This window comes from Cariama cristata, unplaced genomic scaffold, assembly GCF_000690535.1.
Source record: "Cariama cristata isolate BGI_N322 unplaced genomic scaffold, ASM69053v1 scaffold10937, whole genome shotgun sequence".
Taxonomy (NCBI): Eukaryota; Metazoa; Chordata; class Aves; order Cariamiformes; family Cariamidae; genus Cariama; species Cariama cristata.
Window position 1 is genome coordinate 2,492 of NW_009627081.1, and position 16,383 is coordinate 18,874.

At 37.8% G+C, this 16,383-nt stretch overlaps 1 protein-coding gene across 1 annotated transcript; it reads left to right on the forward strand.

The window, feature by feature from the left end:
• Window positions 1-318: 318 nt before the first annotated feature.
• LOC104164854 (histone H4 transcription factor-like) lies at window positions 319-15,443 on the forward strand (the record flags this gene model as incomplete). The annotated part of the gene is made up of 8 exons (XM_009704308.1): window positions 319-542; window positions 4,456-4,567; window positions 8,344-8,496; window positions 9,433-9,510; window positions 12,185-12,305; window positions 13,289-13,427; window positions 14,240-14,355; window positions 15,062-15,443. Coding segments are annotated over 8 exons (1,325 nt in total), but the record flags the coding sequence as incomplete, so codon positions are not given.
• Between the last annotated feature and the right edge of the window lie 940 nt (window positions 15,444-16,383).

Consider the following 16,383-nt stretch of genomic DNA (forward strand, 5'->3'; position numbering starts at 1 on the left):
CCTAAGAAAATACTTATTTTTACAGAATTTTCATATTCAATCTATGAAATGCCTTTCTGCAAAAAGTTGCGATTTAAAGTACAAAGCACTCCAGTATTGCTGCAGTTGTGAGACAGTGGAAAATCTGTTTGCCTCAGATTTGCAAGTTTTATCTAGTGCATTATCAGTAGATAGCAATTACCAGCTTCTCTGCTAAGGTTAGTTACGGATTGTGAAGTTACTACAAGTGTAAGTGCTATTGGCATTCTCACTGTTGTGGCACAGGGTTGCAGATTTCACGCAGTGTTCTGTAAAATGTTACTTCTTTCTTGTGTTTAGAGCAGTACCGGTGTTGGTGGAGAAGTTGTGAATTTGGGGCGAAAGATGCCAGAGAGCTGATAACCCACGTCAATTTTCACAGTTACCACACCAAACTGAAATTCATAGGCTCGCAGTTACGGGCGTTGCACCACAATTTGCCAGCGTGTTTGCAGGACAGCTGTAGCTGGCATCGGTTACCAAAGACTTCGGAGGAGTTTGTTTGCCATTGGGAGAATTGTGATGTAAGTGAAATACGTTGAGATGTTGCCTTTTTTTTTTTCCTTTCCTGACTTTACTTTCGCATTCATTGGATTTGACTCACTATTGGGAATTTTTGCTCAATCTTACCTCTGAACAATGTTTCCCACTATCCCTGTATGTCATACATGATAATTATTATGGTAGCCTTCATGAAAATGCAGGCAACATATTTGCATGACATCTGCGACCTCAAATTTAAATTTTCTTTCTCTTTGTGGTGACTAAAATGATCTTTTTGTCAAAGATGCAACTTCTCTTGTGTTTTAACAGTACATATGCAAAACTTTAATATACCCAGTTTAATGATAAATTAATGAACTTGGTAGTTTGTCAACAGGTCCAGAATGCTGCTTATTTGTCTGAAGAAGGGCAACAGAATATCTGATGTTTCCTTGGTCAGTTGAAAATGGGTTGGTTGGTTTGTTTGTTTGTTTTGTTTTAACTGACACACAAACCAGACATTTGCAAGAGGCTGTTCATGTGTCTGATGTTCAAATGTGGCCAAGATTGGTTTCAACTAAAAATGGTTTGTATCTTGACCGCTTTTTGGTGTCCTGTATTAAATAGAATCCATTCTGTTTGGACAGTGCTATTTCTGTATCAAGTAAACCAAGATGATTAGCAGTTGCTATTTTTTTTGACAGTGTTCACATAAATAGTGCTGCCTATATAATTATTTTTCTGCTGCTTGAAGGTGTTCATTCCTGATCAAAAATGACTTCATATTGATATGATATTATAGGGAAGCACTTTCTCTGTCGCTGTTGGCCTCAGAACCTCAGCTGTTATATATGGCTAGTGAGCATTATATTTGCATCCACAAGCGTGATGCCTGGCAGATGACATTTTCGTACTATCTCCTTTTGTGTAACTGTTGAGCAAGATAGTTTTTAGAGAAAGCAGTAGCGCAGGAAAATTGACTGTCTAGTCTACATTAATTTTTCATGTTGTATGAGGTTTTTTGTTTCATTTGAGTTGTGATATAACTGGAAAGGAAATATTGGTGAAGAAGAAACAACTGAAAGGAGTTATACTGTGGAAATCAGAAAAACTGTAAAACTGAACAATTTTGCAAACCTCATGTGAGCAAATCTGATGTAGGTTTAGTAATGTTGAACTACAAACCGAAACAAAAACTTTAATGTTTTTCAAAGGCCTTTGATCCTTTTTTCCTTATATCTCTCTAGGCCTTTCAACGATTCATGGATTATCATCCTTAAATCCTATTTCTCTGTTATCTATGACTTTTTCATATCAAAGTTGTGATAAAATTAATGACATAAACTATGCTTTTTGAGGTTATAAACAAACAGTAATGAGGATGAAAATATTTCCATGCAAGGGAATGTCAGACTGGTAGTGCTTTACATAGATATGGTATCCCTCACATGCTTCACATTGTTGAATTAGAATCAGTGTGATGTTTGAGTAAATACACTGCGATGACGGAGTGAAATTACTTCTGTTTTCTGATGGTGGTTATAGTCCATGCCTTGCTTTGCTAACCTTCTCCTTGCTAGGTCTAAAGTTATTTCCAGTTTCCTCTTTAACATTTCAGCTTACAGATTGTTTGTGCCATAGCATATATAAAAGGTGAGTGCTTCCTCATCTGTATGTTATTACAGGACAGACTGTCTAGAAGTATCCATTTAGCTCTTTTGGCTCTGAACTTAGAATATCTATACTCACATAATGCTTCGATACCTCTCTTTTCATAAATTCTCCTTTACATGAAATAAGGAATGGCATAAAAATCTGAGAGTGAAGTTTCTAGAGAGAGGTAATTCTGTTGTTAGGTCAGTCTGTGAGAAACTCTATCTCTGTAAATAAAGGCTTTTATTTACTGGTGGATTACGCATGGAAGTACCCCATTCTCTTTTTAAAACTATAAGCCTAAGCATGTAATACAGAGCAGTATTTATGATAACTTTTGAATTGTTTGCATAGTTTGATTACAAACTATTGTTACAGACAAATCTTATTACCATTCTGTCTCATAGTTTATAGGAATTGTTATTATTATTGTTATTAACATGTTTTTAATACATACCAATCAGTCTCTACTCGTATACTGCCATGATTGGTATATTTATTTTAAAAATGAAGAGATTCGGAAAAACTTCAAAGCCCTCAGAATTTGATTTTGCTGCATCTGTCAGTAACCACAGTCTTTTGAAAAACATGCTTAAAAACTAGAAGAAAAATCGTCCCGTTAATTGATTTCATGTTCCATTTTTCATTTATGTAAGTGGGCAGTTTTGCCTGATGGAATCCTTTAGTCCATAGCATTTCGCCAAGTCTTTTTATACATGTTTTTTCAAGTTCAAACTATGTTGTGAATTTTATTAATTGAAAGAATGTTTCCCAACTTAGTAGGCAGGCTAGACTAGACCCAGGAGGTGGGGTAGGGCACACTGCGAAAGAGGAGAACTTTGAGGGCAGGGAAAACTGCTTACCTTTCCCACCCTCCTGCAAATATGTTCCCACAGTTATGAATATAATTCTCTTTGAAAATCACCCATACAGCTTCCCCCGACACTTGTGGTGCCTCCTACTGTGTCAGATTTGGTTTCCCCAAAGGTAAAGCTTCTGACTCAGGCACAGCCCCAAAAACTTCTCCCCTCTCCTATTTACATGTAAAGAAATACTCAAGAAAGTTCCGGCAACACTTGGAGATGGTGCCGACAAATTAAAACGGATTTAACCTCCATATGGTTATGCTGATTAAGAAGTGAAGAGGTTTTGACCACTGTCTAGCTCAATACTTTTAGTTGATTCACCTTAATATGCCTATATGTTTTTATGTACACAAGACTCTGGATTTCTCAGATCATGTTTCAAGCCCTTCAGAGGAAATAAGGGCTTGTCTCCCTGAGGGAGCTATTGTGAAAAACATTGGAGTATAAATTTAAAATGCAGAAGTTTGCCTGCGTTAACTCCTCCTGTGAATGCTCTGCTCTGCACACAGAATACCTAGCAGCTTAGTTTAATACAGTCTACTAAGATTAGAATGATTAAAAACAGGTAATACTAAATAAATAGGTATTTTCATTTATATGTTTCTTTCAAATTTAAACATCGTTGTTGGGTTTTTTTTAATCAACTGTGCGTTATTGACAATGGCAATATCAACCTAAGGAGTTTCAGCTGTTTCCCGTTTCCTCTCCTCGGTGTTTTGATTTGGTTGAAAGCCAGATCAATTCCTTGCCTCAATTCAATGTGTAGCCTTACAGAATTGTACCAGCACAGCAGAGAGGTTAAGGGGTTAAATAATTGGGAGGTGAGAGGGATACTTTGAATTGCAACTGATGACAGTATGCGTTTGAATGACACCCTTTACTTTCTCTCTGCAGGTGTGGATTTTTGTGGAGTGAGGCAGAGGCTAATTAAGGTTTAGTTCCCCCTTGTCACATAAGTACTGAGTCGTGGAGTGCTGTGTCCGTAACACCTAATTCAGTTTAATCATTGTGCAGCCTTCCCATTTCTGTTGGAATTACCTGTGCTGCCCTCATAGCCTTTTCATGAGTAGGAGCAGGTAGAAGTGAAGGGAGGGGAGAAGGTAAAAATATACCAAAGAAATAAATCAACAGAAATACATTAACAGACACATCCCTGCCCCAAAGAATGAGTAGCATTCACTCAAGTAGTCTAGACAGACTTTTCAACTACTAGATGGTAGGTGAAAATTCAGGACCTGGTTTGTGTGGTGGATACTGCAGAATGTTCTAAATTTTTGTAGCTGATGTAATTGGCTCTGTGTCGTGGTGAGTTAATTAAATGTTACTGCAATATTTACTGGTGTCTGGTTTCTAAAAACACTTAATTCTCTGTTCCTGTCAGTTGATATCCTGCTAAAACTATCTTGTCTTCTCCGTGCTTCTATTTTGTTTCTAGGTTACCTTCAATAACCCAGTGTGGTTTTATCAACATGTTGCTATTCATGCCTATGCTACTGAGGAAGAAACTGTTACAGATCAGAAGAAAGCTGTTTATTGTCACTGGAAAGGTAGTGCATATAAAAAAAAATCTATTTCAAAAAGTAGTTCACTGCAGTGTTTCTTATAAAATTCACTTAGTGCTACATATTGCATAGGAATTTGTGAGAGATCTTCAGATATTTTTTAATCAATCTTAATTAGTTGCAGAAACATTTCTATTTTGTAGGCATCATGCTTTAAGTAGAATAGTTCCTATCATCCATGGGGTCGAATGTCCTCAACTCCCAATTAGTCTAAGTTGAGAATTGCCTGTACTGAACAGGGTTGGGTTTCCTCATAGTTCTGCCTGTGGTTGATAGTTCATATACCATTCAAACAGCCTTTTCACTTGTGTTCCACCACTCAGGATCAGGGTTGTCTCCCTCACAATATTATTTCATGGTGAGCTTACTCTTTGCTTTCCCTCATGTGTTCCCTTCAATTCAAGGGAAGCACACCTATTGCCGTCCTAGTTTTTCTCAACTCTCTGGTGAGAAAGAGCATTTTTAATGCATTCTCTATATTGCTAGCTGCCTCTTGTGTTAAAATTATTGTCATGGCTTCAAAGCTGGTGTTCTGCCCTTGGCTGTATTGTAGAAGCCACATTCCATTGACAGTCTTTCATAGCAGATGCCTTGATTGTTTGAGTAAGGGCTAAACTATGGGCTGCCATTTGATGTGCATACCATTCTGCTTCAGACCTACAAAGTGTATGAGCAGAACCTCTCCAGAAGAAAAGACTTTCTGCCGAGGAATGATGAGACAATTTGTGGGACTTTGATGCTGGAGCAGATCATTCTGTGCTTGCTTTAAACCAATCAATTTGGCTATGTCTTGTAAAATGTGTCAACAAAGTCCAGGTTTGATTGGAATCGTCTTGGTGAACCCCCCAGATATGTGTGTCTTCAATTTATGGGTTAAAGTTGCTTTTTGGGTTAGCTATTCACTGCAATGATGACAAAATCCTATCAGCAGATGCAAGGTGACATCATTTTGTTCCTTTTCCCTCTTGAGACTAGCTGACAGATTTTATTGGCGAGGGAACTCACTCCAGTGCCCTAATAGTGTAAAACCTATAGTCCTTAGAGGAACAAAAATCACACATTAGCATGATCATAGCTTTAGAAAATAAGGCCCATTAGGGCAGGTGAAGGGACTCGGACTGTATAGCCTAAACAGAATGGGGAAAAGGGAAGTCTGGAAGAAAAGGAATATGGTATGTCTTCAAATATTAAGAAATGCCCTGCTGTTATGAACAGTGAAATCATCTGTTCTCCCTGTCTGTGCTAGAGAGGACGAGAAGTAATGAGCATCAGTTTTAACAAGAGGTGCAAGTTATAAGTTAGGAGAGCCAATTTAATAGGGTATTTTAAAATACGGTAGCAGTTGCCTGTTGAAATGATGGAGGTTGTCTATCACTGGGGAACTGAACCTATTTTGAGACCAAGGTGTAATTGATCCTGCCTCGGAACAAAAGAGTAGGTCCTGGGTTTTACAGGGTCTGTTGTAGTCTGATCTTGACATTCAGGGTGATGCTATGCATTGAAAGTGATGTACAGAATCAGAACGTCCAGGCAGCGAAAGACAACTTTTCATTGACACCCCCAAACTTAACGAGCCAGGACAGGCTAGTGAGGACTCATCTCTGTGAGGAAGCACTTGTCATGGAACTGGGACAACAGGTAGAAAGTGATCAGTCTTTGCCAGGGACTCTGGTTGGTGGTCTGAGTTGGTTTGAATTTGTGAAGGTACAGCAAGAGCAGGTTGCTTGGCAGGGGAAGGCAAACTAGGACTTACGGGTGACGGTTAGGCAGACAGGGACCTCGCTGACAGGGTGCAGTCTCACAGAACCTGAACAAGAAGAACAAAGCAGGTCTGGTGGTGCCAGCCAGGGTCAGTCACAGCCCAGTGACCACCAGCCAAGACCACTGTGACAAGACAGGTCTGAGGTCAGGCCAGGAAGTCTACAGAACAAGTCAGAGGTAGGGCCAGTGAGGGGCAAGGGGTGAGTAACTGCAGCTCCCAAGCCAGAGAGCACAGGGTGTGTGTGGGTGGAGACCCCGGATGAGGCTTCTCACTTCTCTTTCTCACAACTTAGCAGTTTTCATGGAAATGTGATTGAAGCTTGAACAGCATCACCATATTAGAGCAGACCTCAAACACAGGCAACTAAACTCTTGGATGTGTGGGGTGGAATTGGCTGCAGAGGAGGATTAGAGAAAGATAGCTACAGGCTGGCCAGCGCAACCGGAGGCTGTTGGTATACTCAGTGCCCTGGCAGAGTTCACAAAGGAAGGATGCAAGACAGAGATTCAGTCTGATGTCCTGTATATCACATTTTGAATCTGAGGTTAAATAGGGACACAAATCTTCAGGTTGCACTAGGAGAATAATCAGTCCTCCGGCTTCTGAGCCAGACACAGGAGCCCCCTCCTGATCAGAAGTATCCTGTACATGGTAGAGGTGAAAGAGGCACTGATGATCCTGTTGCCTCGTAGGCAAGGTGAGGTTTTAGGGTTTCCTTTGTCTTTTAATAAGGACTCTAGAGTTCTGTCCCTTTACTAAGTATGTTAATCTGGAGCTCAGAACTTCTTTCCAGGAAGCTGCCTATATTCTACTCATTGGAGTGGATGTGGGTTGTTATCAAGGCTATTACATTCTTGTTCTACTTGAGAGAATGTCCCAATGAATACTAGAAATGGAACTCACAGTGCACCTACTTGGTTAAATGAACTAGGCGAATCCTTTTTGTTAAATGAATTTTAGGTGTTAATTTCTGAGACCTAACAGTATCCAACCTATCACTGAGTTTGATTCACTTGATTACTTTTATCATGCCTCATCCACTAAAGAGTATTTTACCTTTCCCTACTCTTGAATTTGAATGTAGTCCTCTTGATTCTTAAGAGTCTTTGATTGAGTCCAGGCTATTATTTCACCTTTCTAAAAAAGGTGGCTTTCTGCATAGCTGTTATTTTTTAGGTATGTGAAGAGAGTAGGCTATTCCTTCACAACTGTATGAAGTTTTCTCCTGAAAGTAGTTCTTTAGCTCCATTTACACCAATACAATAACCTCTACTAGGGATTTTCCCCTTATTTGTCACATGTCAAGAGCCAGAGCTTTCTACTTGTGCTGTTAAAACTTGCACTGTGTCCACGGTGCCAGAGCTCAAGAGATCTGAGGACATAGCTATTTATATGCAAAGATTGTTTGGTGGATAGCTGATTGCTTGTGGTTAACCGCTATATGAATGTGTATGTAAAGATAGAAAATGTGAATATATTTTAAAAAATAAAGGTCAGCAAGCAGAGTTCTTGGAGATGTACTGTTGACATGTATTCACTACCCCATCTTGTTCTCCTGGTTCTTCAGAGACCATGAAGATTGCTGGAGTTCTGTGATGGGGAGGGGGGACAGGCAACAAAAATAGTAATGAATGTTATCTCTATTCTACTGTATGAGCATACACGTGGAGTCAAAAACTTTGACACATGAGGGTGGAAAGTTTAGCAGCATGCTCTCTGCTGATTCAAAACTGAATGTTTTGTAAGAGACACACATGGCCAACATGTTTCAAAGAATTCTGATTACTCACAAATAATCTGGCGTGAATATTTGCAGGGTTAAATGTCATGTGATGTTTGTAATAGTACCAGTCTGATTTTTTTTTTTCCTGGAAGAAGCTTTTTTGTGCGTTTCTAAAAATACAACAGTAAGACGTAAGTATGTAATAGCCTTTTCTGTTTCTACATAAGAAAGAGTACAGTGTTCATGTGCCGCTTTTTTTCTGTTTGTTTGGTTTAGATTGTTTAGGCGTATTTAAAGGAAAACATAAGCTATGGGATCATTTAAGAACCCACACGCAAGAAAGAGTTGTAGCATGTCCTACTTGTGGACGAATGTTCTCCAGTAACACTAAGTTTTTTGATCATGCAAAGAGACAAGTTTCAGAAGACAGTAAGTGGATATGCTCTTATTTCTGTTTATATTTCAAAGAGAGTTTAAGGTGCTTTGTGATATTGTGCATGTGTCATTTCATAAATATTTCTATTTTTCATATAAGTCAATTGCATGAAAGCAGGGTTTACTCCAGGAAGGCAGTTGTTTTCATAAAGCACAGAAGTTCTCTTGACTTTGCATGTCTGATGAATTAGGGTAATGAAAGTGAGCAACAGAACACCCTTAGATCTGTGTTTCAGCAGAAAAGCTATTCACTTGCCAGCTGTGGCATCACACTGCCTCTCTTCCCTTGGTGCCCATGGCACAGCGTGACATTCCACCGACACTGGGAAGCTGCCCGTGAATTGGAAAGACTTTTGATTATTGAAGAGAGAACCTCCACAAGAGCCAGGCTTGGATTACAGAAATCTCTGCAAGTAATCCCAATGAGCATTTAACTACTTTCTGGTCAAAAGGCAATTTTTTTTCTCTTCGGCTTTACTTTTCCAGTAAGTATTTTCTTCACCAGAACACTCCCTACCTTAACCAACTGTTTATCAGTTGGCATGCTTTCCTGCATGCTAAAGGTGAAGGGAGAGGTGGCTGTTTTTTCTGGTTTTAAGTGTTTGGAATATATTTAGGAATTGTGGATGTTTCGGTGATGGAAAGTAGGTTGGTTCTAGGTAATTGATAGAAGAGCTCAAATTTCAAACTGTTAGTGTTTTGAACAGATTGTTATTCTGTTTAGGATAAAATTGACTTACTGATAAGCAATCCTTTTCATTAAGCCTAAACTAAATTTTCTTCTGAAGAGTATTGGTAATGAAACAGAATACTGAAACTGTCTCAATGCTGTGTTAGTTTATTCATGAAACTGGCAGCTGTAGGTTATTAACTAATAAATCTTTCAGAAGTTATTTGTATTGCCACTAAATAGTTTCTTTTTAAATTCAGAACAAATATTTGTTTGCCAGAACTGTCAGAAACATTTTGCCAATGAAAGGCTGCTACGAGATCACATGAGGGGACATGGTAAGTCAGAGCTTTTTAAAATAAAAGGTACTTTTCTCAAGGTCACTCCGTACAGAACAGGTTTGGCAAACTACAGGTATAAGTATCATTATATCGGCTAAGAAAATTAATATACGAAACTAGGGCAGCTGGGTTGCAAATGCTAGAAAGTAAGAATTTCATTGCCAGTCCCTCCAAAGCATGGAAATTCCCTACTGCATGCCTTCTGATCAAAAAGTTTAAGGGGCTTTTCTATTTTGCAGTAGCTCCTGCGCAGATGCTTATTCTTCACTTGCACCTCTGTTTACTTGCTTTCATGACTAGGGGCATGGTTAAAGCCAAAGCTAGGTTTTAGCTTGGGCTGCAACTCTGCTCACCTTGCAGTGCATAATCAGCCTCGCTTAAATAGTGTAGTCCTTCGTTGACCTAACCACAATCTCCTTGAGGTCCCCAAAGTATTCCCACAAGTTATACTACAACAGCTATGACTTGCTGGGAAAGAATCCTACAGCATCTAAGCACAAGGAAACCTGTGATATTGCTGTTGGACATGCAGGAAATGCAGAAGCTGAGAGGCGGGTGGGTCTTTGCTTTGGGAATAGGAATATTTCAACCATGTAGCCAGACCTGGGTACCAGTCATTTAGGTTGTATAAACATACAAGTAGCTTTGTGCAGACTTGCTCAGTCAGGGTAGATTCTACTTTCTGGTTGCATTCTTAAGGAAACATGATTTTTCACTGTCTGCAAGTCAACACATTGATGCTTAACAACTACGCATTTGATCTACTGTGAGCTACCAGGACTGACCATGTTTGTATTTAAATAGTTTTATAGTTGACATGCATCTGACTAAGCTATCTCAATTTTTGTATTTTATATTAGAAAATAGAGAATTATTTTCGTTTTGTTTATTAGATTAGTTTTATTCCTTTGTCTCAAGATGATTTTGGGTAGAAATTGGAAATACAGATTAAGATTTGTTTTTGTTTTGTTTTTATAATCTAATGAAACAGTTTAAATATGCTGTTGTTTTTTTTTTTTAAATTAAAGCATAACATACATTAAGATAGATTTGATATATTAAATAAAGCACATGACTAATTGAACTATTTGTTTCTGGTCACTCTGGCTGCACTTAAACCTTTGTGAATTGTACAATGTGGCTGGCTGTCCTTGTCCCCTGATAATTCAGACTGCATTCTGCTTGCACAGCCAGGGAAAATCACAAGGTGGCTGGACCTATGGACAAGGATGATGTGAATCTGTGTCATGTCCCAGTAAGCCACAGCGAACCAGCTGCAGTGTGAAATCGGCTGAGGGAGCTGGGAGGCATTCCTATGTCCAACTGTTTAGGCACGACCTAAATCCCTTCAGATATTAGAGCCAGTTACCTCCGCAGTTCATGATTCAGCTTTCTTTAAAAATTCTGGCAGCATACACGTCTGCGTGTTGGCGCAGACTGCCAGTGCAGACATGACATTTTCAGATTCTTACCCCAGCGTATTTCATAATAGCTTGCTGGTATAGATAAATATTGAAATTTTATTTTAAAGAGCTTGCCTACCTATAAGAAATTATTCTGAAATAAGCTGTGATGTGAATGCAAATGCTGTAGGTATTCTGAAATCACTCCCTACATGGACATATTTACATGATACTCCCATTTCAAGACTGCTGAACTTCACTGATGCAGTTTTGCAGATTAAGTTACTCCAGACTAGTTTTCCACATTAAGCTATTTTTTTTTGGTTTTTGGAGGGAGGGAGGGGGAAGTCACTTTTCCTGATTTAAGACAAACTATGAGGAAAAGTACCTATGCAGGGAGTGATTTCAGAACAGTTACAGTGCATTATATTTGCTTCCATTTTTGAGAAGACATGAGCACTTCAACTGCATGTTTTATTTTGGCCACCTGTAAAGCACTGGGCCGATTATAAGATAATGCATTGTTTCAAAGTCCTAAATTCAACGGACTTTGTCTAAATCCAAAACTTCTTTATTGAGACTCTTCCTACTGCATTCATCAGGTTGTCGATTCATATGCAGCAAAGCAAGCATTTGTTCAGCGTAAGATGTTATAGTCCTGCCTGCCAACCTGCCAGAGGTTCTCTCCAGTTTCAGAGTCGTCAGAGCAAACCTGCATCTCAGCCACTGCCGTTGGTAGTCTGGCAGCTTAGCAAGCGCCTAGCATTATTATGCCTTAAGCACATATATCCGAGTGTGAAATGGGGAGGCGGAGGACAGACACATGTTCTCTCTGCTGCCTTTTTAAGAGTGGTAACACCTTAAACACTAAAAGTAGATTTGCCAGTGCTTGTTTGTCAGAAGGCCTCCAGACAACATCCACCTTTTAGAAATCCTCCCAAAGTGCCAAGGGCAAAATTATTATTGTCCTTTTTTGTTAGAGCCTAGAGAGTGAAACATGATGCTCTACATCTTTTTCTCTTACCATCTATTTTTTGAAAGTAACTTGAAACATTGTAAAATTGACCATTATTTCACTACGCTTTTTATTGCACCTGTGTTCCATTTTATCTCATTTTTTCTCTGTATATTTTATATAATGTATTATAGTCTGCTAATTTGAATATGATATTTTAGTACATTTTTTGGTCATATGTCATAGCAGACAAAGTCCTACTGAAGCTATGATACAGAACTGAAAGTATCTTTCTTTCTACTATCTTTTCTAGTTAATCATGTTACATGTGCCCTTTGTGATATGGTATGCACAAGCGTGTCTTCACTGAAAGCACACATCAGATTTCGACACTGTAATGAACGTCCTTTCTGTTGCCACCTCTGTGACCGCAGGTGAGAAAATTTGAGGCTTGTAGTTAGTTAGTAAAGAAAAGTTTTCAACCACTAATATAATCAACTGTTCAATAAAGAAATCTAATAGATTCAGCTGCCATTCACCTGCCTTCAGCTGCTGAGACATTGTAGTTCATGAACTTCTAGTGCAAGTAGATCTGCTGTGTTAAAAGGTGAATCTTCTTGGCCAGGCTACGTGTACTACAAAATGGACATCACGGCAAGATGAGATGTGTAGCAGCAGTGCCTTAAACTGTGGGTTTTGCCATTCTAAATGATTGCTGGCTGTTTGCTGGGAGAGTCACAGTCTTCTCCTTTGAGTGAATTTTCTGCCACAGGCTTACTGTACCTTCTGCTGTCTCGTGCTCTCATTTTCCTGCGGTGGTTTCTTTTCTGCTTTCACCATATGATGCCACATCGTAGTGAAATTAAAAAAAAAAAAAAAAGTGTCATTGTGATGTGATAGACCAAGTTGCATATATAAGCATTGGCAAATTATGTTTAACTTTGCCAGAGAAAATGAGAGGTCTAGCCATTGTATTCTGGAAATGGGATAAAGCGAACAAGTATTTAAGTACCTTTGTGTTCACACTGTGGGTGGACAGAAGGAAATAATTTGAATTTCTAGACCAGAGAGGATGAAGTGGCTGATTGATAATGGACAAGAATTTTCTCTACGTGAATAGAAAGAAAGGGTGATGCCTTGCAACATGGTTGTGGAAAAATTACCTAGATTTGGGCATGGTGTGGATGTGTGGGAAGAAAGAGGGAATGGAAAATGAAATCCAGGGCACATCAAAGAGATGTCTGTACTATTCCCTCTTCACAGGTGGAAAAACTGAGGTAGAGAAGCAATTTACACATATTCCGCTTTCACTTGTCATTGTCAGAGCCAAAAATTACTACCTCCCAGTCCTAAACATTAACCACAAGACTACTCCTCTGTACTATTATATCTATGATTTGTTTTACCTTGTTTTCAGTTTTAAGAACGTGTATGATCTGCGTAAACATGTTGAAACACACAATGATTCAGATGCCTACAGCTGTGATGTTGAAGGATGTGGTTTTATTTCACGGACTTCACGAACTTTGAGACAACATCACAAGAGAGCACATGTAGTGAGTATATTAAATAGCAGAATAAAATATATTGCTATAAATGAGACTAAAGTTTCAAATCTATGTGCATTTAGTTTCTTGTGAATTAATGAAATGTTTCATTGTTGCATCAAATGAAGTATTTATTTGCACGCATTTCTAGGACTCTTGCAAGTATTATGCAAATACCTGATTCATCCTTACCTATAGATTTTGAGTGCTTACTGTAGGTGCATGCAGTTGTATATTCACTGTCTTGAACTCTGGCCAACCCCACCCACCCCCTTTTTTTAAAAAACAAACCAAAAAAACCCATACCAATCCTAATCTCAACAGCAAAGTATTTCAGGGATTGAAATCCAATGTCACCTTTCTCCTCATGTTGGCACTCCATCCTTAGAACTAATATGTTACCTGAAAATAGAGAAACTATGAAGTGTTTAAAGCTTACATCACTTTTAATTGGGTGAGTCTGGCCACAACATTAAAATACAGTTTTGACTGCTATGGTTTATGCAATCTGGTTGTCTGTTTCTTCAACTTTCTGAGTTATGACCACTGCTGTGTCATAAAATGAATATATTTTAGTGGACGCTGTGTGTCACATTGCTATTGCAGATATCGGCAGTAGCAATGGCCAGTGCAGAGAATTTCAGTGTTCACTGGGGTTCCTTAATCAGACAAGTTCTAAAACCCACAATTTTTAAATGTTCTAGGAGGTTAAGTTCACAAAGGTTTTCAGCTAGTTAGTGTAGTTTTCCCCTTTTCAACAAAGGACTGATTTTTGTCATATATACATGCAAGCCTTCAAGGACTCTGTCTTTCTTTCCAAGAGTAATGGCATTTTGAAATATAAATGCCACATCTGTCAGAAATGTTTCTCCTGGAGTTACACATTGACCCTACATCTTCGAAAAGCTCATAAACTCAGTAGTCACTCTCGTTTCAGGTATGTTACCAGTTAATTCTTGTTCAGATCATAAAGTTGCTTGGGTATTTTTTTTAACATTTTGTTTAAGAGATCCAGATATTTAATTAAACACTATCTTAAGTTTGGTTATGTTTTAACCATTCTGAGCATGAAACAATTTACTACTTAGGTTTCACTGTCATGGTGGAAAACTTAGTGTAAAGATGGTTAAACCAAGGAAATAAAAAGGTCTTTTTGCTTTTATAGATTTTTACCATTGTGAAAATCTTGTAACCTAGATTGTTGAAAGAAAATTTTTGACCCTGCAAGTTGTATCCACCAAAGAGAGTACATAAATATATCAACAGCTTCTGTAGTATAAACAAGTCATACTCTTCATTTTGCGACAAGAAAATCCAGCAAATAAAATATAATTATTATTAGATACTCTTATTTTCTGTTATGTGATACATATTTGATAAATATATACTTTTTATATATATGATATATATATATGATATATATGTTTGATAAATATATACTTATTACTATACACTTATTGGAACCCTCTTGCAGGTGTTCCTTCACATAGAATGTGTTTTGTCTGAGTGCCACCTAATAAATACCAATCTAATTAGTCTTTTAATTGTTGACATTCTCAGTTTTGGCAACCCTATTAGATGATGTTGTTATTTCCTGCTGTAAATGCTATGTATTTTCAGTATTTTCAATTTTATTCCCTTAGATATAAAGAAGATGATGAGGGTCATATGAGTTTGAATGTAACAGTATATAATGCTGTCACGGGTTTAGGTCAGGTGGTAACAAATAAGTCTTCACCAAGTCAAAATAGTTTTGGAAGAGAAGGAGGGGACTCTTGCGAAAGAGACACTTCAACAGTAGGAGTACTTTTCTCACCACTTCAGCCATGGTCACAAGCTACTGGAGAAAATGTTGTGGTAGAAACAGAGACTTCTGTGCCAGAGCCTGTGTATTCTGAACTTCAAACAGCTGTACAGCTGTTTGAAAACTTTTGTGCTCCCACTCAAGTTGAAGCAATACCAATGAATGTGAAGGAAAAACTAGTAGAAATGGAACTAGGCTTCGGGATTCAGACAGCTTTCTAGAAAAACAGCCTTTTTGTGGATTTTTACTGTGAAAAGTATACTCTTCAGAGAGGTTTATTTTTTTAAAACAAATTCTGTTTTAAAGTCTTCACTTTTATCCTTGTCAAATCTTGTATATAATACTGTGTTTTCTCAGCTTTCATGTTAAATTATTCTAATGTGCTTAGAGAATATATGCAAGATACACATAATATTATGCATATATACTTTCCTTTATAGCCTTTTGGACAAGAAACTTTTAAGTTCTGTATATTCATATAGCATATATTTGTGTGTGTGTGTTTACTTATTTATTAAAAAAATATAGCCCATGAAGAAAGTGTTAAGCCAACGCGTGAGACAAACAGTTAGAATTGGTAGGTAAAACATTCCATTTTTTATTAGCCCGCTATGTTATTTCTTAGAAATCAGATAACAGCTTGTGAGATGTATATAAAAGATTCACAATTTTTGGCAGGTTTCTTAGCTTTACGTAGTGACTTCAAAATTCTTTCAAGAGTTATTAGAGAGACTTTACTATTATAATGAACTTTTAAGCTACAATGTATTGTTAAATGAAGACATTTAAATTAAAAAATAGGGTTATGTCTAAAAAAACAGTTAAAGATGTTCACTGAGCTGACTTTAGGATTTATATACCATCTGGTATAATGGAAATTTTATAGTTATTTGTTGGGTGCTGCAGATTCAATGACAAGAAAGTAAATGAATGATATTGGCAGCATAGCTAAATGTACCGAACTATATTTTCATAAATAATTCCACATAGCCATAGTTATTCTGACCTGTTAGGAAAAGTGCTTGGCAAAGACATTTACTTGATTCTTGTATAAAGGGCATAGACAAAGATACAGGTGTCTTTGATCATGGTGAAAATGAATTACAATGTTTGAAACGTTTTAAAACAAGAACCGAATGAGCCCTCCAACTAAAATACGTA